Here is a 21,637-nt window from a genome sequence, read left to right as displayed (position 1 = left end):
AAGCTGGAAGAAAACACAGCAGGACGTTCACTGGTGGCTTCTGAGAGGTGGGGTTCCAGGGATTTTAAATGTTCCTCATTTTCGATTATTTGTAGGTTTCTATGTTTTCTCTAATGAACGATATGGTGCTTTTTAAAGAAGGTATGTTATTCTAAAATTATTTGTGAGTAACGCCTGCAGAACTTCAGCAGCACAACCCTGCGACGTAGGCAGCGCCCCCCGCCCTCCTCGTTTTCTTTTTAGACTTGAGGGAGACAATTTCTGGGGGCTGGGCCAGGCTCCGCCTCCCCGGCTCCTTTCGGCCCGCCCCCTTGGCCACGCCTCACCTCGATCCTTTTACTCCAGTACCGCCCCCTTCTCCTTCGGCTACCGCGAAAACTAGGGGAGGTGGATTTTCAACACTGACGTTCCCCGTGGCTCTTGTAGCCAGACTGGGCATGTTCCGCCGCCGGGTCAGGGACTGCTGACAGGAGAGAGGCGTCTTTAAGCAACTCTCAATCTCCCTCCTTCTTCACTCTGTCCTTGGCGAACGAAACAAAGTAGCACCTCCGACCCCCTGCCCAGAGCTCGGACCTGCAAAGTGGGTCAGGACTCGACTGAGCATGCTCAGGACAGTGCCAGAATGCCGCACGCGGCTGCATCTCGTTGCCCAAGGTTGATGTAGCTGCGCTCGCTAGTCACGACCTCGAAGGTCAGGAGGCGGGTGCACGCCGGGCCCCCCCCCCCCCCCCCGCGGATATTGCCTTGACACCTGGACACGTCGCCCCTACCCAGGCTGAATTGGGAGGCGGGGGCAGGGTGCGTGGGATCTGGCTTATAAGTGACTCAAAGCCTGATTTTTCCCTAAAAGATTGAAATTAGAAATCATATTTTAACATTAGCTTTATGGCATCTCCAATAATCACATATTTTAGCTCTAAGAACTTTTCAACCCACCTTTCTTTAGAGAAGTGTAAACCTTTTTTCAAGTATTTAATAAGAACTCTTTACATTTGTAGTAGAACCCTAAATTCTCACTTGTTTTATCAAAGATTAAATGTTTGTCCTCACTTTCAAATAATTCCGCAGGATTATATCCCCCCCCCCCCCTGGGGGATTGTTTTTTTTCTCGGAGGCTCCTGCCCACCTCTTTTCAAAGTCTCAGAGAATCTGTAGAATACTCTCTTGCTGTCTTAGATAGGCTTGAGGCAAGTGTGGGAAACTTGCTCTGAATCCTCCGTTGCAGAAGAGAACACTGAAGTGCAGAGGGATAAGAGGGAAGAGATTTTACAGGCTTGTGGTGAATAAACTCAAGAACCCAGAGACAGCCTTGCAGTAAGGCCAGGTGGGGGAGTGGGATACTTTTCTGTTTTCTGTTTTCTATCTGAGGAGGAGAAAGATAGGCAGGTGATGTTTGGTTTGAGAGTGGGAAATACCCTCACTAAGGGTTGGCTTCATCTCAACCTTTCCCTCTCATCCAGCTCTGGTTCAGCTTTGGCCTGATGGGAGGCACCGTCTTTAGGTGGAAGGTCACTCCTAGGAAGAACCTCACTGTCTCCCCCTAGACTCTAACTTGTGCTCAGGTCACCCTTATCCCTGAACTTTGAGACTCCATTGTTGCTGGTACCTTCTGAGCACTGCTGTTGATCCCTATAGACATCCACACCACAAATAGTCTGGTTGGGGGAAAGATGGGTAGGACATCTCTTTAACAGTCCATACTGCTATTCAGATGGGGGAACAAATGAAGCTTCCTGGTCCCCAGTCTTCCATGACACAAACCTTTTTTGGTTTTAATACTTTTCTGACTGTTCCTTCTCCTCTTCTTTCTCCAGGTTCTTTTCCTTTGGACCACTCCATTGTAAGTTTTCTGTCCTATGCCCTCTTCTCTTCGGCTCTCCCTAAGGGTGCTCATCCAGTGCTATGACTGTCAGTGCCAAGGTGGTATTCAGTTGGTGTGTGCATATAGGGCCATGGTAGCTGTTGATTGTCCAATTGTTTCTGGTCCATCAGGTACCTGCTCTGATTGGTCAGTATCTATGCCTCACTATTTGTCTCTACTGGTTATTAATATTTTGAATATTATCTTTACTCCTAACATTATATTCCTCTCCAAATCTCCCTGCGTTCAGACCTTTATATGTCATCTACCAATCTTAATTGCTATGACCCTCGGGAAACTTGAGCCAAATATGTCTCAAAACAGAACTTATGAGCTGTAGTTATTCTTCTACTTAAATGTCCTAACTTGGCTACTGGTGTGTGCCCCATAAAAATGAATGCTATCCTAGATTCATCCATCTGCCTTTCCTCTGTCATCCAGTGAGTCACTGCCCTTAGACATCTCTGAATACAGACCCTCCACCTGCATTGCCTTCTCGGGTCCATCATCCCTTCTAAATGGGTTCTCTCTCTCTGTGTTGCCTCCAATCTAGCCTTCTTGCCTCCTCAGACTTTTCCTTTTAAGCAAATTATATTTCAGCATATCTGCTAAAAATCTTAAATTGATTCATAGTGCCTTCAGGATAAAGTTTTAAGCATGAACTGGCCCCTGTTTCCCCTCTCCAGATTAGTCTCCAGCCAGTGTCTCCTCATGTCCCATATCCTAGTGGATGCAACCTATTTGCTATGGGAATTCCTGCCTCCATGTTCTTTTAGTACTTTTGTTTCTTCTTTCCTCTTGTTCACCCCTTGGCAACTGTTAAGCCTTCAAGGTCCAGTTCAGGCTGACTCCCCTGTGACCTCCACAAGATGACTTCATCCTGAATACTTCACCTGTATCATATACTTTGTCTTCATTTTTGATACTAACCTTGATTTATTATTATTTTTTCAACTTCTCCACTACATTGTAGGCGATGTGACAGCAAGGGCTTGTCTCAACCATCTTTGTATCCTTATGTTCAGTTTTTAGTAACATTTTACTTAACAAATGAATGATAGACGTTTGTACCCTTGCGATATTTAAAGTTCATTAATTTTTAAAATTCTTCCTGAAATTGTAAATGGAATGCAAAGAAAAAGTACCAGAACAAAGTCACATCACATACAACCTGCTGAATGGTTATGTTTTTTGAGCAATATAAGCAAGATTCAAATTTGACCTTAAACCCAGTGAATTTTTTTACCTGCTTCGGAAATCAGGAAGCGTTTTGTGAGCCAATCTGATTTTCTTGTATTATCAGTCTGTAACTGCTGAAAGCTCAGCATTGTATTGCTAATTAATCCACAAATTCCATTGTTCTCTATCATTGTGTTTCCTTCCCTGGGGTTGTTATAATCCTCTAATTATATAGTTAGTCCTTAGAATAGATTTTGTTTATTTTTTTTCTGTTGAAAGTATGGCACCTCTGGAAAGCAGATTAACCCTTTAGGAATGAACATAATTTTTATGGTTCTACCAGTTCCCATTGTCTTCCCAGAGCTCCTACAGCTAACTTATGGAGGGGACTGACCACTGGCTTCAGAACCCTCCACGGGATGAGGAACACATTACAGACCTCCTGGATAGAATGGTCTATGGGGCAGCAATTTTAGCAAGCCCTGAAGGGGATTCCAGACACTGTATTTGAGAACTGTAGTTCTACATCATGTAATAACTGTCGGTCCAGAACTTCAAGTATCCCCAGTATTGGTTTTCTTTGGCGGAGAGATATATGTGAGTGGGAAGGGAATCGGTCCATTTAAAAAAAGTGTTGTCCATATTTGTGCTTATTAAATAGCCTTGACTTAGAATCTGGAGAATATAGGAGAGTACGTAGCAAAGTAGCTTCTTGGTTTTCTGTGTGTTGAACCACAGGGGTTTTACTTGGTGACCATGTAGGCCAGATGACCATGTAGGTATTATTCTCCAGCACCTCTTCCCTCAATTCGGCCTTCTTTGACAAAGGGTGACTGGGACAGCAGAAGGTCTGACCTTGTCCCCTTCCTGGAAGAGACAATAAGAGGTTTATGAACCTACATTAGGCTTTTTTCTTGTTCCTGGGAGTCTGAAAGGATGCAATTAGGGAGGGGCCAGCAGAAGGGATGAAAGAAAACAAATATGTCTCCCCACAGTCTTGTGATTTGCTGGCCAAGGAGAGGGAAGCTTCCTGAGAAGTCTGAATGAACATTAGAAAAATATTTTCTTCCTCGTCGTGGGTTTAGACTGAGTATTTGTGTTGGTCCTTTGGAGGTGTGTGTGCATGTTTGTGGTCTAACCAGTTAGCCAGCTGCAAAAATCAGGGCAGCAGATGGCGTGCCTGCTACTCACAGGGAGCAGAAGCTCCAGCTTATAGGGTCACACCCTTCCTGGACCTCCCTGTGAGACAACACTGAAGCCCTGCCCTCCTGGACAGTTTGCCAGCCTGGGACATTAATGGGCATTGTAGTCGAGCCCACCCCCCCCCCCCCCGCGCCCCCGGGGGGGGGGGGGGGAGAATGACTCGCATTTAAGGAAATGAATTATTGGCCAGAGAAGAGATGAATCTAGAAATCACCACCTCTGTGTAGGAGCTTTCTGAAAGGTGGATGGATATTTGCACAGGAAGGTCAGAAGAGGGAACTCCTTGGTAAGAGAGGTGTGAAAAGGAAAGGCTGACTGGGGCCATGGGGTGAGTTCTAGGGAGACCCCTTTGTAAAAACTTGACTTCACAAGTGCCTCTCTCTTGGATTCTGGAAAAGTTCTGTTTTGTGCATAGCATGAAGTTTTGTTCTTCCAGCTTACATTTTCCTTGGGAAGGAAGGAAGGCCAAACCTTCACTTTCCTACGATAGGGTGGAGGAGATTGGTGTTGGGTGACCCAAGTTATCAAATGAACAAATCACTGTCTGACAAGTGGGAAAGCAAACATCCAAAGGAAGCCAACATATTTTCCAGGAGTCCTACGAGGACAATCCTTTGTCCCCAACACTTGACGGGGAGGTCACAGTACCAGCTTCAGAATGCTGCTCAGGCACCAAGGGCTCTCAAGCCCAGGTGAGCCTCTGGAGCATCACTGTGACCCCAACTGGAATAACCTGATAAGTCTGTGCAATGAGAAATCCAAAATAAACTCTGAAAGTAATTGTCCATCTCTGTTCTGGTGATTTTCATGCATCTCTCTCTTGAGTAGCAAATATACTAGAGTTCAGAGGGAAGGGAAGGAAATCCTATATTTTTTCTTTTTGTCTTGTGGTTAAATGGGACACCAAAAGTCTCTGTGTGGATACAGGGACTTCTGTGAGGGCAAAGGCTGGCAAGAAGCCCCAAGCTGTGGCTGGGGCAGAGAGGACAGAGGATGAGGTGGAGGAGAGGGAAGTATTAGCTCTCTGTGGGGGCTTATGGTACTTACAGCACCAAGAATGGGGGGAATAAGATGCCAGCCCAGCAGTAGGTAGAAAGAGCTAGCTTTCATTTGGTAAGATTTGAAGGACACTGGAAAGCTTAGAAGCCCCTCATTCTATGGAGATCTGGTTTCCTTTCTTGGGGTCTTCCCCTCTGCTGGGCCAGGTTTCCATAAAGCAAGGAGCTGTCATCCAAAGCTCAGGCCTTTCCTTGAGAGGCTCCATAGTGGGGAACGTGAAGGCTCTGGACGTCTACAAGTGAATTGTCACCATGGCTCAGGGCTGAGAGGGCCCTAAAATTTACTTTTTATGATGTTACAATGGTGGTTTGAGCCAACTCTTGGAATAAAGTTTTCTAACAGATTGAAACTGTTCTTTCCCATCACAAGGATGCAGCTCAGTGTGCTAACCTTCAATGTGATCCTGCCTTACCTCTTTCAAATAGTAACTACAACTTCTATATGTAATTAATGGAACCACTGCGTTTGGTTCATTCTCCACCATGGATGCGTGTGCTTATGAATAGTTTTTTTTTTTTTTTTCCTCTGAAGGATAGTGTTGGGGTTATGACATAACTGTGGTTATCTGGCTAAGGGAATAGGTTTCCCATTTGGACCACCTGCTTTTCAGGCATATATGAACTTTGAAACTTCTCTTTAGTAAGTCTTTTCAACCTAATCCAGTATACTTTCTGCCATATAATAGATGCCAATAAATTTTGTTAAGTTGCATGCTGGATATTGGTGTTAGAACTGCACATTGGAGTATCTTGGAGGCAGGCATTTTAAAATACAAATACCATCAGTTGCTTGGCTGGTCTGAAATGCCATTCAGATTTTAGCCTCTCAGTCTGTATGATATTGATTCTGCTTTTCTTTCTGATGATGTGTTTCAGGAATGTCACCAGCATGTTTCTTTTTGATTTGGGTCAGCTGGCAGAAAGGCAAGGCTGCTAATAAATTGTGAATGAGTATATGGCTGAAAGCATGAACATTTTGAAGGAGAAAGTTACTAAGGAACAGTTAGTGGCTGATTTTTCAGCATCATAGTTTATGGGTTCCCTATCATAATTCCTGCTATTAATTATATGTAATAGCATTTCTGCTATTAGTTTCAAGGAGTCTTCATTTTTGCTTTCATAGGAATTTTAAAGGTGGCATGATTTTGAAATTAACCATCCATAAAACTGGAGGAATTTTGTGACTATATTTATGAACTAAATGGGCCGATTTTCTTAAACTGAGCAGAAATTACGATTTGGTGCTTGTAAGGGTAGAAGGTAGGATGTAGGGTGAGGTGGCTCAGAGATACAGCTAAGTGTCATTAATAAGCATAATGACATTGCCTAACAATGACAGGGAGAAGATAGAGTGGAGTATAAAAGGACTCTGCAGATCTGTCTTGATGTGATTGATTTCAGTGATTTATAATTCTGTGTGTGTGCTTTGGTCCATAGCACTAATTACTGAAGATGGACTAAGCTTGAAAGGGGGAATACCCAGCCTGTCTTTAGGAGTCTTCTACTGTTACATGAATATGACATTTAATCACATTAAAAGTCTACTATTGCTTATTGCTCATAAGAGACAGGGTAGATAATGAGTTCACCTAGAGCAGCTCCCTGTCATCCGTGAGCCCTTTACCAGCCTGTAATTTACCTGGCCCTGGGCCCCCACTCCTAAGGGTACCGGAAAAGCCAGAGAATGAACGAGATTTCTGAAGGTGTTAGTGTTAAAAAAGAGCACCAAAATAGTCATCCAGGGGAAAGTCACACTCCCTCTCCCTGCCATAAGTTCATTTTATAGCTTGAGGTCTGGCATTTTGAAGTTCCTACATACTACAACTACGGACTAGTACTAGGAACTTTGGGGACTAGGGTGTTTTGCTTACAGAAGTCTTAATTTCGATTTCTGTCTGTCTCTTATTTTTGCTTGTATTTACCGTCACACTATTTTTCTTGAGAGTGTTCTTTGCCTGCCTTTCATAATATTGTGGGAAGGGTCGTGAGAAGACTAATGGGGAAATGAGGAGCCCAAGCCCATAAGGGAAGAATCCAAGAGACTCCTCAGAGAGGAGCCAGGCTGCAGCTGTCCAACAGCATCCCTGTTACCCGACTTCCAGGATGGTTCCCAAAGATCACATGCTTCAATGTTTGAACTCATTGATTTCTTATAAGATTCTGGCTCAGGCATAGGTTTCCCTTAAATTGTTAACTAACCTAAAATATTCAAAATGTGATATGACAGGCAAATCAGGAACACAGAAGTTACCCAGTTCAAGGGTCACTGACTCTTTGATGCCTGCATTTAGTACAAAAATGTACCTTTTTAAATTTGAGATCTACTTACAAATGCATTTAAATTGTTAAGAAACCATATTAAGAGAGTGGTATCGGCAGCTTCAGAGAGGCTGATGTATTATCAGATCCCTTCTTAGGCTTCCCTTGCTCAACGTCCTCAGCTTTCCCCAACCCCTGGCTCCACCAGCGTCTCATTTCCTGTAGGAGAAGGCCTTAGTCTAAGTGGATCTTTCTTCAGGCAGTGCTAAGGGGGCCAAGAGGCTGAAGTCTAAAAGCACAGGGTCCTGGGGATCTTCTGGGTGCTCAAGGTTACCGTGGATCAGGAGTGTTGTATCCTGCTTCCTGCTCCAGCTCTTTCCTGGTCCCTGTCTTATTTTTGCTTGCATTTACCTTCTGTCATCAGGGTTGAGGATGATAAAAGAATGTAGTTAGAAGTCATTTGCCACTGCTCTTAATCCCCCTGCCCGCTATCTCCCAATCCGTTATAGTGATACCAGGTGGAAGCTTGGTGTTGAGGCTGATATGACTCCCCACCATCCTCTTATCAGCTCTGCTTTACCAAGCATGGGCTGATGCCCTGCTAGTTTTTAGTGCTAAGCACTGTTACACCTGACTCAGTCCTATTAAAGATATCTAGCATCCAGTGGATCACCCCTGGGGATTTCCTCAGAGCTCCTCAAATGCCAGTAGGACTCTCAGAGCTGCAGCTCGATCTGGACTTGTAGTTTAGAGCTGTGAGTTCCTTGGAAGGTCTAGAGGTGGGGCCATGGAGTGATAGAAAACAGGATTTTTTTTTAAGTTTATTTATTTATTTTGAGAGAGAGCACACACACGTGCATGTGTATGCGTGGGAGAGAGGCAGAGAGAGCAGGAGAGAGAGAGAATCCCAAGCAGGGTCCATGCCCAGAGAGGAGCCAGACTCAGGGCTCGATCTCATGATGGTGAGATCATGACCTCAGCCGAAACCAAGACTTGGATGCTTAACCGACTGAGCCACCTAAGTGCCCTAGAAACAGGGGTTTGAGAGGGGGGTATATATATCTTCACTTTATGCTCTTATCAACTGAATGCAACTTTTTAATGGAATAATTACCTTTAATATCTGTAAATGCATATTGATAGTTTCAGAGTGAGATTATTTTCTATTTGTTGCATTAACTGTCAAGGTGTATCATCCTAAACATTAAGGTGACTGTGGATCACCAGCACACATATGATGACATGGTAAGTTGAATAATGTTTTTTCAGTTTCAGTATGATTTACTCTTAATATCATCACAATAAATTAGCCATATAATTCATGAGTTTTAGAATGAATTAGATGTAATATTTTGGATCAGTGAAACTAATATTGTGGTAAGAGGAAAAATCAAGTCTAATGCATGCATTTTAATTTATTATAAAACAAATATGCCAGATTTGTCTATAATTCAGGAACATTGCATAATTTATAGTGACAGTTCATTTACAAAAGAACTAGGGTGACTTTTTTTTGTTTTTTTTTGGTAAGCTATAAAACAAATTGGAGAGTGACTCTTATCCCATGAGTTATTTATAGTGGAAGATTAATAAAACCATTAAGCATGATGAATGAATTTTCAGTGACAGGCTTACAGCAAGAATACATATCAGCAACAATAAAAATATAATGAATTTTATGTTTTTAATCAGTCCAAAGAATTTTCCTAAACATCAAATTAAGTGATTTCATTTTTATCTGGTACAACATTAAAACTGTTTTATTGTGCAAGCTACATTTAACATGCATTGCCTATGCACCCAAACTAATTAAAACTCCTGAGGATAGAGGCCACATCTCATGTTCTTGCAGCCTGCATCCACAGTATTATTCTACACATAGTAGGTGCTTGCTAAATGTCTGTTGAATAAAATATGAACTTAATAATGACTTATACAGTTTTCAAATAAACTAGTCTCCATTAGGAAAAGAGGTATATGGAGAAAAAGGCAACAAATTCATTTTGAATAGTTGTTTGCCTAAAAAAAAATAAAGAATGATTATTTGGTTAGAAGCAAGTTGACGTTTGGGGACGTGGCTTCTCTTGTACATCCAGGTTCAGAAATTAGTATATAGTAAAAATTAATCTAGAAAATTTCTTACATTGACCATAATATTTAACATACCTGTTTGAGTATATAATCTATTTCCAAAAAGGAGGGATGAAAGGAAAGTCTCTATACAACTATCTGGGTGTCAGATCCATCTGTTTGGAAGATACCCAGCAAATTCCCAGGTGAATGGAGTCTAGAGGGGAGACATGTAAGGGTTGCTGCTTGACCACAAGATTGATGCCATTCTGTCTTAATATCAAACCTCTGTAACTATAACGTCTAAGAGATGCATGATGCTATGAGGATTAAACATAATAAGGAGTCACATTTTCTGTATCTAATAAGGATCAGATGCTAAAGTCAGAAGCTCCAGTGCCTTTTGTCCTATAAATAGGAGTTTTGTGAAGTGAAGTCCATGGCAATTCTTTGATTCAGTGAAATAATTTGCGAGTTGCCGCAGCTCCATGCTTAAGCCATGTTGGAGCAAGGTTGGCACAGAGAGGTTTTGAGCCAGTTTGAACTGTTTGTTGAAGGCCTGTTTGGTTGGTTACTGCTCTCAGATAACAGCATACTACAGCATGCCAGTGAAACCAAGATATCATTTATGTTTGGAATTTGATTTCACCTTGTACTGGTTTCTAGAGGAGTCTGTCCAATGTTTAAGATGGTCACAAGGCAGATTGATGAGGCATAATGGATCAGCACAACTTGTCATCATTTAAAGAAAAATGTGCAGCCTGGTGGGCAGTCTGAAGTTGATTAAATGACTGAGGTCAGTCATTAATAATGTTTTATTTCTGTTCCATTTGTGTGAGTGCACTGTACATTTCTTAGCCTTTCCTTTAATGATATCCTTACTAATTTAAGTGCCATGCAGGACTCCGTAACCTGCTTAAGGAAACTGGGTGATCAAAGCTGAACCAAGGGTTATCCTGAAATAACTTGATGGTTTAGATGCCAGGAATGCTGAGTTAATTTTAGGCTTGAAATATCAGTGGCTGCAATGGCTTATCTTAGCAACGAGATATATTTCTGACAGTACTACAGAGAGCTTCGGCTACAACATGGTTTTCCAGGGGTCACAAGGGCACTGATACTTGCCATGTTGTTGAATAAAACCTGAATGATGGAGAGCGTGGATTTCATGAGCTCCACGAATCTTTGTGTTCTTCTCATTTAATCACGCTTAATATTTCCAACCCAGAGTGGAACATAATGAACCCCGTTCCAACAGGCCTGGCATTCTATGGGAGCAGAGTAGCTGGGCCTCCGTAGGCTGAGTTGCTCTGGAGTAAGAGTCTTCTACATATTGCTTTATCCCACCAGCATCCTCTGGCCAGACTGCCATGGATGCTCCTCTCCTCCCATTGATGTATCCTACCACTTGAGTTGTTCTCCATTTACAAAATGGGAATAGTGGTCCTTCCTTCGAGTGCCTGTGATCTTGTGTGTAAAAGTGCTAACTAACTGTATATGGCATTTGAATGTACACTGAGAAGCTCCATACACACAGGGGCACAGCACACCGTCACTGTGGAGGTGCATTTGCTGTACCGTCGTAACCCAAAGTACAGATTCAAAACCCATTGGTTTGTGTACTGTGCGCATAAGAGTGATTTCCATGAGAGAGGACCTCAAAAGATGGGCAAGACTGCATAAATCCTGTGTGTGTGTGCTATGGACTGAGTTCTCTCAAAATCCATATGTTGAAACCCTCTCCCCCACTGTGATGATGTTAGGAGTAGGGTTGTAGTTAGGTGATGAGGGTAGGATCCTCTCGCTGTGATTAGTGCCTTTACAAGAAGAAACACAAGAAGGTCTTTCTCTCTGCCATGGAAAGACACAGTGAGGAAGCAACCATCCACAGCTGGGAAGAAAGCGCTTACTAGAACCCCACCATTCTGATGTCCTGATCTCAGACTCTAGCCTCCAGAACTGTAGGCAATGTCTATTGTGTAAGCTGCCTAGCCTATGGTATTTTGTTAGAGTAGCCAGAACTGACTAAGATGGTGTGTTTCCAGAAAACATTTATCTAGAACCTAGCATTATCCCTCAGGGTAATAGTCTTACACTGACTCATGTCTCCTTATATGCAAGAATCAGCTTACAGCAGGACAAAGGAGTGATAATTTCAGCATCAGCCAACATTAGTGCCATATTAGTGCAGTGTGCTGCTGTCATGAGGGCCTGAGGAGTTTTTTTTTTTTTTTTAATTTTTTTTTTCAACGTGTTTATTTTATTTTTGGGACAGAGAGAGACAGCATGAACGGGGGAGGGGCAGAGAGAGAGGGAGACACAGAATTGGAAACAGGCTCCAGGCTCTGAGCCATCAGCCCAGAGCCCGACGCGGGGCTCGAACTCACGGAGCGCGAGATCGTGACCTGGCTGAAGTCGGACGCTTAACCGACTGCGCCACCCAGGCGCCCCGAGTTTTCTTTTTTGTAAGGATGCAGTTACATGAGGTTTTCAGGATAGAGCGGCTGTGTTTCATGCAGTTCTGTTTTTGTTTGTTTGTTTGTTGTTTTGTGATACTTGAGGATAATTCAAAGCATCTCTTACAGGAAAGGTCTACGATCATTTGCTGTCACTGAAATTCTTGGGTTCTGATTTTTTTCTTTAACTTAAAAACAATGTTGTTTGATGTTAGAGAGACAGAGCATGAGCAGGGGAGGGGCAGAGAGAGAGGGAGACAGAATCCTAACGAGGCTCCAGGCTCTGAGCTGTCAGCACAGATGCAGGGCTCGAACCCACAAACCAAGAGATTTGACCTGAGCCAAAGTCTGATGCTCAACCAACTGAGCCACCCTGGTGCCCCTTCTTTAAATATTTTCTAAAAAATCAATTGCTTACAAATTTTGAATGCTGTCAGTCATTCCCTACCCTTGCCTCTTTTCTGGAATTGCAGTGCTCTGTGTACAAAATTTGTAAGGAGTGGTAGTGCTTGAATGCTTATGTCTCTAGAAAAAATTATTCACTCAATTTATTTTTATTTCTCCTGGGTTTTTGTTGTTGTTGTTGTTGTTGTTGTTGTATATTAGGCTCTTGTCATAGTTTTTTTCTGTCTTTTAATTTTTAGAAGCTCTATCACCTTTACAGTACATATGAGAATAAGTTATAAACACACACAGAACATTTTCCACAAAGTGAATTTTCTTGCATAAGGAGTTCATTGTGTTACTGAACCTCTAATAGGGAAATGTAATCAGCAGATAACAATGAGAAATGGGAACTCCCTCCCCCTTTTCTCTGTCATTTACATTGATCAATTTACCTTTGATTATCTGCTATGTGTAAAAGGTAACATGATGGCAGATAAAACTTAGTTTAGAGTTTGAAAGCACACATCATTCTAACAGCACAGACAGGCATGCATTTGCCCTCGGTATCTGGGAAGACCTGACAATTCCATAAAAACAGACTTTATAGAATGTGTTTATAGAATGTGTATGATCCATTTGAGATCATATAGAATGTGTATGATCCATATAGAATGTGTTTATAGAATGTGTATGATCCATTTGAGATCATACAGTTTTTTTAATGTTTTATTTGTAAGGGAGAGAGAACACAAGTGGGGGAGGGTCCGAGACAGAGGGGGACAGGGGTTCAGAAGCAGACTCTGCCCTGAAAGCTTTGGTGCTGACAGTGTGGAGCCCAGTGTGGGGCTTGAATTCACTAACTGTGAGGTCATGACCTGAGCTGAAGTCAGACACTCAACCAACTGAGCTGCCCAGGAGCCCCCAGATCATACAGTTTGTAATGTACATGTTGGACAGGTGTTTTTAAGTCACCTTAAGTCCTTTTCAGAAATGGAGATACACGTTAATAAATAAGCCACCAAATAAGCAAAGAGATATGGACATATTTTATCCCCCGGAATCAGCGCAGTACTGCCACTAAAGCCGGAGAGGTATAGATGCGGGCATCAGGGTCAGGAGCACTCTGGATCATTTTTCAGGTTGGCAGTTGGAGTTGAAAGCCCAGTTCTGCCACACAAGGTAGTCCATCTGCCAACCTATGCACCATTCGAGCAAGAACAGGAAGAGTAACTCAAGGAGGGCGGTGTGACTACTTAGAGCCTGATGTTCCAAACAAGATGGGGACTAATCGAGCAGTGGCACAGCACTCCCCCCCCCCCGCCCCCCCCCCCGCCTCCACATGGTGCAGAACTCAGACAGGAGCCTCAGCTGGCCTCTCTTGCTATTTCACTGGCCTCCACCAGCAGCTACACTTCATTTCAAATTGGCAAAAGAAGATTTACTCAGAGTCTTTGGATTTATACAGCCTCTGCATGACACAGTTTGTCCCCTGATCTGCAATTCTAATAGACTGCTACATCTGAATGCTCACTGGATTTCACTGGATACATTTGTACACATATGATGCTGAGTTAAGGTAGTGGGTTTTGGTTGATGCGTGTGGTTGGTTTGCTGGGGTTGCTATAACAAAGGACCAGCTACTGAGTGGCTTAAACAGAAACTTGTGTCATAGTTCTGGAGGCGGGAAGTCCAAGATCAAGGGGTCAGCAGGCTGCTCTCTCTCTAAAGGCATCGGGGGGGATCTATTCCAGGCTTCTCTCCTGGCTTCTGGTAGTTCACTGGCTTGTGGCAGCCTAACTACAGTCTTTACATGGCGTTCTTTTGGGGTGTGTGTCTGTGTCCAAATGTCTCCTTTTAATAAGGACACCAGTCATATTCTGGCCACCCTACTCCATTGTGGCCTCATCTCAACTACATCTGCAGCCACCCAATTTCCAAGTAAGGTCACATTCTGAGATATCTGAAGTTAGGACTTCAACCTAAGAATTTTGGGGAGACACAATTCAGTCCATAATAGTGCAATTGGCATGAAGATAATCAACTTATAGAGGGTTAGCACCAGTAGGATCCTAGAAGATTAATTATCAGATGCAACCCTCTTATGAGATTAGTGGGCAGTAAAGAGCACATTATTTTAAAAATTAAATTAAACGAAGTGTCTTCTAAACGTTCTGTAATAATTAAAGCTCCTTTATGATTTCTCATATCTCTCTCCCAACCCAAATGGCCCTCCTCTTTCTTTGACTCTCTGCCATCATCCCAGCTCTAGCTCACCTTTATTGACTTCAGGAAATCTTCCTTAAGTATTCTCACCAGCACACTGCCCAGTTCTATACTTGTAACCTGCACCACTAACCTGATTTTTATTAACTGGCATCGAAATGTATATACTACTTTATGGTTTTTTTCTTAAAAAAATTTTTTTAACGTTTATTTATTTTTGAGGCAGAGAGAGACAGAGCATGAACAGGGGAGGGTCAGAGAGAGGGAGACACAGAATCCGAAACAGGCTCCAGGCTCCGAGCTGTCAGCACAGAGCCTGACGCGGGGCTCGATCTCACGGAGCGCGAAATCATGACCTGAGCCGAAATCGGCCGCCCAACCGACTGAGCCACCCAGGCGCCCCATTTTCTTTAAATTTTTAAAAACTGTTTACTTATTTTTGAGAGAGACAGAGACAGAGTGTGAGTGGGGGAGGGGCAGAGAGAAAGGGAGACAGAATCCAAAGCAGGCTCCAGGCTCTGAGCAAGCTGTCAGCACAGAGCCTGATGCAGGGCTTGAACTCACAAACTGCGAGATCATGACCTGAGCCGAAGTCCGATGCTTAACTGACTGAGCCACCCAGGTGCCCCGATATCACTTTATGTTTTTATTGTGCCATGTGTTTATTAGACCTGGCATTTGTAGATGGAACATTTTCTGGTTCTGTTGGTAAAAGGAACTTTGATACCTAGGCACATGAAGCTTTTCTGACATACAAATTTTAATCACCTGAGTTTTGAAGATGTGCGAATGTGTGGGGATCGGGCTGTGGGGTGAGGTGGTAATGAGTAGTTGAGTTAGTGAGTGCCTAGCTGACCATTCCCTACTCAAAAGTCAAACTAACTGGCATCCTGCTCTTTGATAATGTAGGTCTTTTGAGGGGAATATATATGGAATCATGTATTTCAGAATTTTAGAAGGTTCCCAGGAACATAAGATTCTACTGTTCTTGTCTCTATTATATGGTTATATGTTCCTTGAAAGCAGGAACCTTCTCTTTTCCTCCTTTCTGCCCAACGTACTGTTGGGGGAAGTCATGCATGTTAACTTATTACATTAGTTAGTGAAGCCAGAGGTTATCTGAATGTAAATAAGGTGAAGAAAGACATACTCTTTTTTAAAATTCATTTTAACATATTTATTTATTTATTTATTTAAAAAAATTTTTTAAATCTTTATTTATTTTTGAGAGAGAGAGACAGAATGTGAGCAAGGGAGGAGCACAGAGAGAGAGGGAGACACAGAATCTGAAGCAGGCTCCAGGCTCTGAGCTGTCAGCACAGAGCCCATTGCAGGGCCAAACCCACAAACCGTGAGATCATGACCTGAGCCAAAGTCAGAGGCTCAACCGACTGAGCCACCCAGGCGCCCCTATTTATTTGTTTTTTAAAGTTTATTTATTTATTTTTTTGAGAGAGAGAGAAAGAGCAGGGGAGGAGCAGAGAGAGAAGGAGAGGGAATCCCAAGCAGGCTCTATGCTGTCAGTGCAGAGCCCCATATGGGGTTCGAACTCTAACTGTGAGATCATGACCTTAGTCAAAACCGAGAGTCGGATGCTTAACCGACTGAACCCCCCAGGTTCTCAGGAAATCAATATTTAAATATATTATTCCCCCATGATTTAGAATTGTCTAGACATTGTACTTTATGTCTAGTGTATGGAAATGTCTTGATGATGAATTCACTTAATACCTACCTGTATTATCTTGTCTTCTTGCAGTTAATTGAATGAACAAATTTAGTCAACCTTAGTCATGAAGTTCCAGGACACAGTGTAATCAAATAATATTGTACTCCTAATTCCTGCTAAACATGAGTTTTTGTAATGATATTAAAATCAAAAGTTTACTGTAATCCCTCTGCAAAGTTTAAAAAACATCATGAGGTAAGCCTGCCACCTGCTGGTCAAGATTCATCACTTCATTTTACATTGCACATAAATTTGACATTTTTCATTACAGCATGGGAATGTAATACAATTTGAAGCAATTCTGCATACACACTTTTGAGATTTCCTAGGTTGTCACAAATTATTGAAGCTTGACATTCTAACAGTTGTCATCCCCCCAAGGCTTTCATGTTTATTCTTCCCTCTTTTTAAAAAATTTTGATGTTTATTTTTGAGAGAGAGAGAGTGCAAGGGGGGGGGGGGAAGGTAGGAAGGGAGACACAGAATCCCAAGCAGGCTCCAGGCTCTGAGCTGTTAGCGCAGAGCCCGATGTGGGACTCCAACTTATGAACTGTGAGATCACGACCGAGCTGAAGTCAGGTGCTTAACCGACTGAGCCACCCCAGGAGTCCCTATTCTTCCCTCCTGATAACCATTGATAACAGATCTACAGCTGTGTATTTCTGAGTCTTTGATATAATGTAAGTTCGATTCTGGCTTCTTTCTCTTGAGCAATTATATACCAAGAATCTATCTGTAGCTAGGAGGTCCCTAAATGCTGCTAAACCTCCTACAGAATTGCACTCCTGTGCCTCTTCTTTTTCTGATCACTGTGGCACAAACATACTGGTAATGCTTCTGTGTCCCCTTTTGGGACCCCACCGGTGCTTTTCCTCATTCATCGGGGCAGCCCTGAGCCCAGCCTTAGGTCATTCATCATTCAGTCCATTCAAAACCTCAGTTTTCTCATTTGTAAAATAAGGCTAATAATTCTGCTTCCAGTTGTTTTGAACATTAATTTAGGTAATGCACGAAAAGCAGTTAGCTTCATTATTATTCATTAACCTTATAAGATTTTACTGTATGTCTATTATCAATGGTTAGAAGATTCTTCGAGATGTAACATCATTATTTCTCACCTTAGTATATTGTCAAATCCACTTTTTAAAATCCTTGTTTTCTTTCCTTTTGTACTTTGAAGATCCCCTTCACTGGCAGATGGACTTTGCAGCCCCAGGGACTAGAAATTGAGCCCATCACTATTAACATGACAGAAATCATCTGGAGGCTGGAGAGAAACGCCCCCATGGGTCCTCCAAACATTTGAAGATGCTCCAGCTTTCCTCGTATGTTAATTAGTCTGCCCTCATTAAACCTAACTTTGTACTTGCTAGAAAGAGGGGATAATCATTATGACTATTTCTGTAAAAGAGACTAAGTGAGGTAATTAGTTCAATAAATGTTAATTAAGTGCTAACCATATGCACTACTGGGAAGGTGCTGGATACAGAACATCAGGAAGAGAGCCCCCATTCAGAAGCAGTTCACAAAAATCTCTCAACTGTTTAAATCCCAATAACAAGTTAACACTCCTTATAAAATGTCACATTTAGATCTCTCAAGGTTTCTTTTTTACCTTTTTAGGTCCTACAGACTTCAAGTGCCTGAAGTTTCCCATGTTTGCCTTTTCTCCTCGGTGGGATTGACAGGTATATCTGCTAGATGGGTCTCTGGCTATCCTGAATAAACGGTGTTCAGGGTGTAAATTAAGCACTTGACAATCACATTCATCTTCTTGAAGTTTTGTTTGTTTATTTTTGAGAGAGAGAGAGAGAGAGCATGCGCGTGTGCTAGTGAGGAAATGCGAGAGAGAGAGAGAGAGAGAGAGAGAGAGAGAGAGAGAGAGAGAAACAAACAGAGAATCCCAAGTAGGGGCCACACTGTCAGCACAGAGCCCAGTGCAGGGCTCAAACTCACAAACCATGAGATCGTGACCTGAGCCAAAATCAAGAGTCGGATGCTTAACTGACTGAGCCACCCAGGCACCCCACATTCATCTTTTTAAATGCAATGTTTATTTAGCAAATTCCTGCTATATGGGAAGTGTTCCATAAACATTTATTTTAATAATTGAAAAGAATTTTGAAGTTGTCAGGGTGCTATTTAATTTGAAAATGCTCAGTAATTGAAGTTTGGGAACAGTAGACAGTAGGTGCATCATTTGGCGTTCTTGGGATAAAGAGAAGGTGGCACAGTGTCTGGGACGTGAGACTGACACCCAGGAACTTGTATCTGTCTACACTTTCTGTTTCTTAGACTGGAGCCCCTTGGAACTCAGAGTCAGCCTCTGGCCAGCGCAGATAGGTAATTGAAGCATTTAGAGAGAGCTGTTGATAATAATTTTATTTTTACTAATTATAGAAGAAGTGCATATTCATTTCAGCTAATCAATAAAAATCCTCACCTGTAATAACATGACCCAGAGATATTGCTTGTTGGCATTTTCATGTAAGTCACTGGGCTTTTTACAGTGAACACAGCTGTGTGCAATTCTTTTCCTCTCATTCTCTCTAAAACCCCCTCCAATCAGGCTTAAAAATCCCCCTCTACCCCACAGAACTGCTTTTGTCCAGGTTACCAAAAACATCCACTTTATGTGACCTGGTGGGTTAGTTCTCAGCTGTCAGCTAATCGACCAGTCAGCAGCTCTTGGCATGGTTGGCCATTCTCTCCTCCTTGTGGCTCTTTCTCCTCTGGCTTCTGGGGTGCCAGGCTGGTCTGGATGTTTCTGCCTCATTGGTTCCTCCTCAGCAGACTTAGCCTCTTCTTTCCTGCAGCCTGTCCAGGTTGGTTTGCTTTAGGCTTAGTTCTTGAACTTTTCTCTCTCTGTTTGGTGATCATTCAAGCTCAAGGTGTGAATGCCGTCATTAGCTGCTGACCCCCAAATCTCATCTCCGGCCCCAACCTCCCACCTTAAACTCCAGACTGACATTCCCAACTGCCCACCGCACATCTCCATTTGCATGTTTCATCAGTGAAGGAAACAGAAGACTATGCATGCTGACTACGAATGGAAGTTTAAACAATGGTTAGAAGGCCATTGGTTGGAACAAAGGACAGTCAAAAATTGTCACGTGTGTTTTAGCCTACAGCAAGCACATGTCTGGAAGCCATGGCACATTTTGGGATCCTTGCACCAAATCTTTCAGGCTATAGTCAGTAAAGTCCTGAAGCTACTGTGAATAACAAGCACCCATGAACTATCCCCACGTGGGCATTTTTCAGAATGCTCAACCAGATGCCACTTGGAACCTCACTGCCGCTGCAACCACTTCCAGAGAACAAGTGCCTCAAAGTTCAGGCCTCTCACTGGCTGAGTGATGGAGAAGGGGATTATGGGCATTGTAGTCTTGGCCTCTTCTCAGCAGCTAATTTAGCAGAGGGTGCCAGTTAGGATAATTTGAAAACAGTATAACACAGATGTCTGGTAGACGTCTCAAAAATAATACATCCAAAGCTCAATTCCAATTCTTTCTTTTCAAACTAGCTTCATCCTCTGCCTTCATTTTTGTTATTGTCAACTCCATCCCCCAGGTGCTTAGACCCCAAACTTTGATTTTTGATTCCTTTCTTCACACCTCACATTCAGTCCATTAGGAAATCCTGTTGGCTCTATCTTTAGAAATCTGGGCACTGAACATCTCTTAGCCACCCATTCTGCCCTTTCCTGGGTGTGGGCCACCATCCTTTCTTGTCTGGATTACTGTGCTGGACTCTAAACATCCTCCCTGCTTCTCCCATACTCTCCAGTTCAGCAGCCAGAGCCATCCTCTCAAACGGGAATCATCGCTCTGGTCACAATTTTGCAATACCCCCCTCACCCCCGCCCCTTATGGAGTGAAAACTGAAGTGCTTACAATGGTAACAAGGGACTATCGCTACCTGGGCCTCCTCTCCTAATCACTCCCTCTTGTTTGCTTTACTGCAGCCACACTGATCTCCACCCTGTTCCTTGAGCAGAAGAAAACAAAACATGCTTTGGGGGCTTGCTGTTCTGTCAGATACCTGCTTGGCTAACTCCCTCTCTTGAGTCTTCATTCACCTTTGCAAAGGATTAGGCTAACCTCCCGTTTAAAACTGCAGTATGTCTCTGTCTAGCACTCCCAGATACTCGCCTACCAACCCCATGCCCCCCGCCCCCCCCCACATGGCCCTTTTTACCTTCTAATATACTGTAAGATGTTATTAATTCTGTTTATTACCTATGGCCAATCTGCCATGCTAGAATATAAGCTCCACAATAACGAGGATCTTTATTCACTGGAATCTCAAACCTTTAGAATGGTGGCTGGAAATATGGGCATTCAATAAATATTAGTTGAATATATGGGTATACCCTTTTGTCAACCAAACCAATGGGATCCTGTTGTGTAAACTGTTTTATAAAACTCTTTTGCATACTATTTCTTGAAGATTTTTCCGTGTCAGTAGACATACAGCTCAAATATTTTTTTCTAACTACATTGTATGCCACTGACAATTTTCATTAGATTAATGTTTAATTAATTTACAGATTAATGGCAACATCTTTTTAAAAAAGCTTTATTGAGATGTAATTCACATACCATAAAATTTATCCATTTAAAGTAGATCCAGGGCTAACACATATTTATTGAGGGCATGCTATCTTCTGGGCACTGTGATCTGCTCTGAGGGTACAGCTGTGAAGAAAATGGGCCTCGTTTCGGCCCTTACAGAAATTATGATCTGAGAAGAGAAGGAGAAAGGCAAACATTAAGAACTGTACATGTGATTACTTAACTATTATGGTAAGAGCTACGAAGGAAAAGAGGATGCCATCTGAGTCACCAGCAGAATGCCCTACTCTCTCTCATCCGGGGGGCCAGGACAGGGTTCCCTCAAAGTGGAATTTAAACTGAGCCCTGGTAGGATGAGTAGGAATTAAGCAAGTGAAGGAAGTACAGCCAATTGGGGGCTCTAGAAGGAAAGTTGTTATCGCTAGACTTCTAGGCTGTTTCATTCTTTCAGTTATATATGCTGTGATGAGGGTCTTTAAAATACTTCCATACAGTAAATTCTTAGAACTAAAATTGCTAGGTCAAAATATATGCAGATCCACCCTCCCTTTCTCCCTCCCTCCCTTCCTTGCTTCCTTCTTTCCTCCCTTCCTTCCTTCCTTCCTTCCTTCCTTCCTTCCTTCCTTCCTTCCTTC

At 42.7% G+C, this 21,637-nt stretch overlaps 1 protein-coding gene across 4 annotated transcripts in view; it reads right to left on the bottom strand.

The window, feature by feature from the left end:
• Positions 1-20,990: 20,990 nt before the first annotated feature.
• Positions 20,991-21,637, bottom strand: part of AADAT (aminoadipate aminotransferase) — a 32,259-nt gene continuing 31,612 nt past the window's right edge. For 3 of the 4 annotated variants that reach the window (XM_040470601.1, XM_040470610.1, XM_040470619.1), the window contains exon 14: positions 20,991-21,171. In XM_040470601.1, coding sequence (XP_040326535.1) covers positions 21,088-21,171 — 84 coding nt within the window. In that variant the 3' untranslated portion in view covers positions 20,991-21,087. The remainder of the gene's footprint in view (positions 21,172-21,637) is intronic. The other variant, XM_040470596.1, reaches the window with a different exon arrangement.

The sequence above is a fragment of the Herpailurus yagouaroundi genome, unplaced genomic scaffold (assembly GCF_014898765.1).
Source record: "Herpailurus yagouaroundi ecotype Mexico unplaced genomic scaffold, PumYag 28, whole genome shotgun sequence".
Classification (NCBI taxonomy): domain Eukaryota; kingdom Metazoa; phylum Chordata; class Mammalia; order Carnivora; family Felidae; genus Herpailurus; species Herpailurus yagouaroundi.
This window is presented reverse-complemented; position numbering and strand designations above follow the sequence as displayed.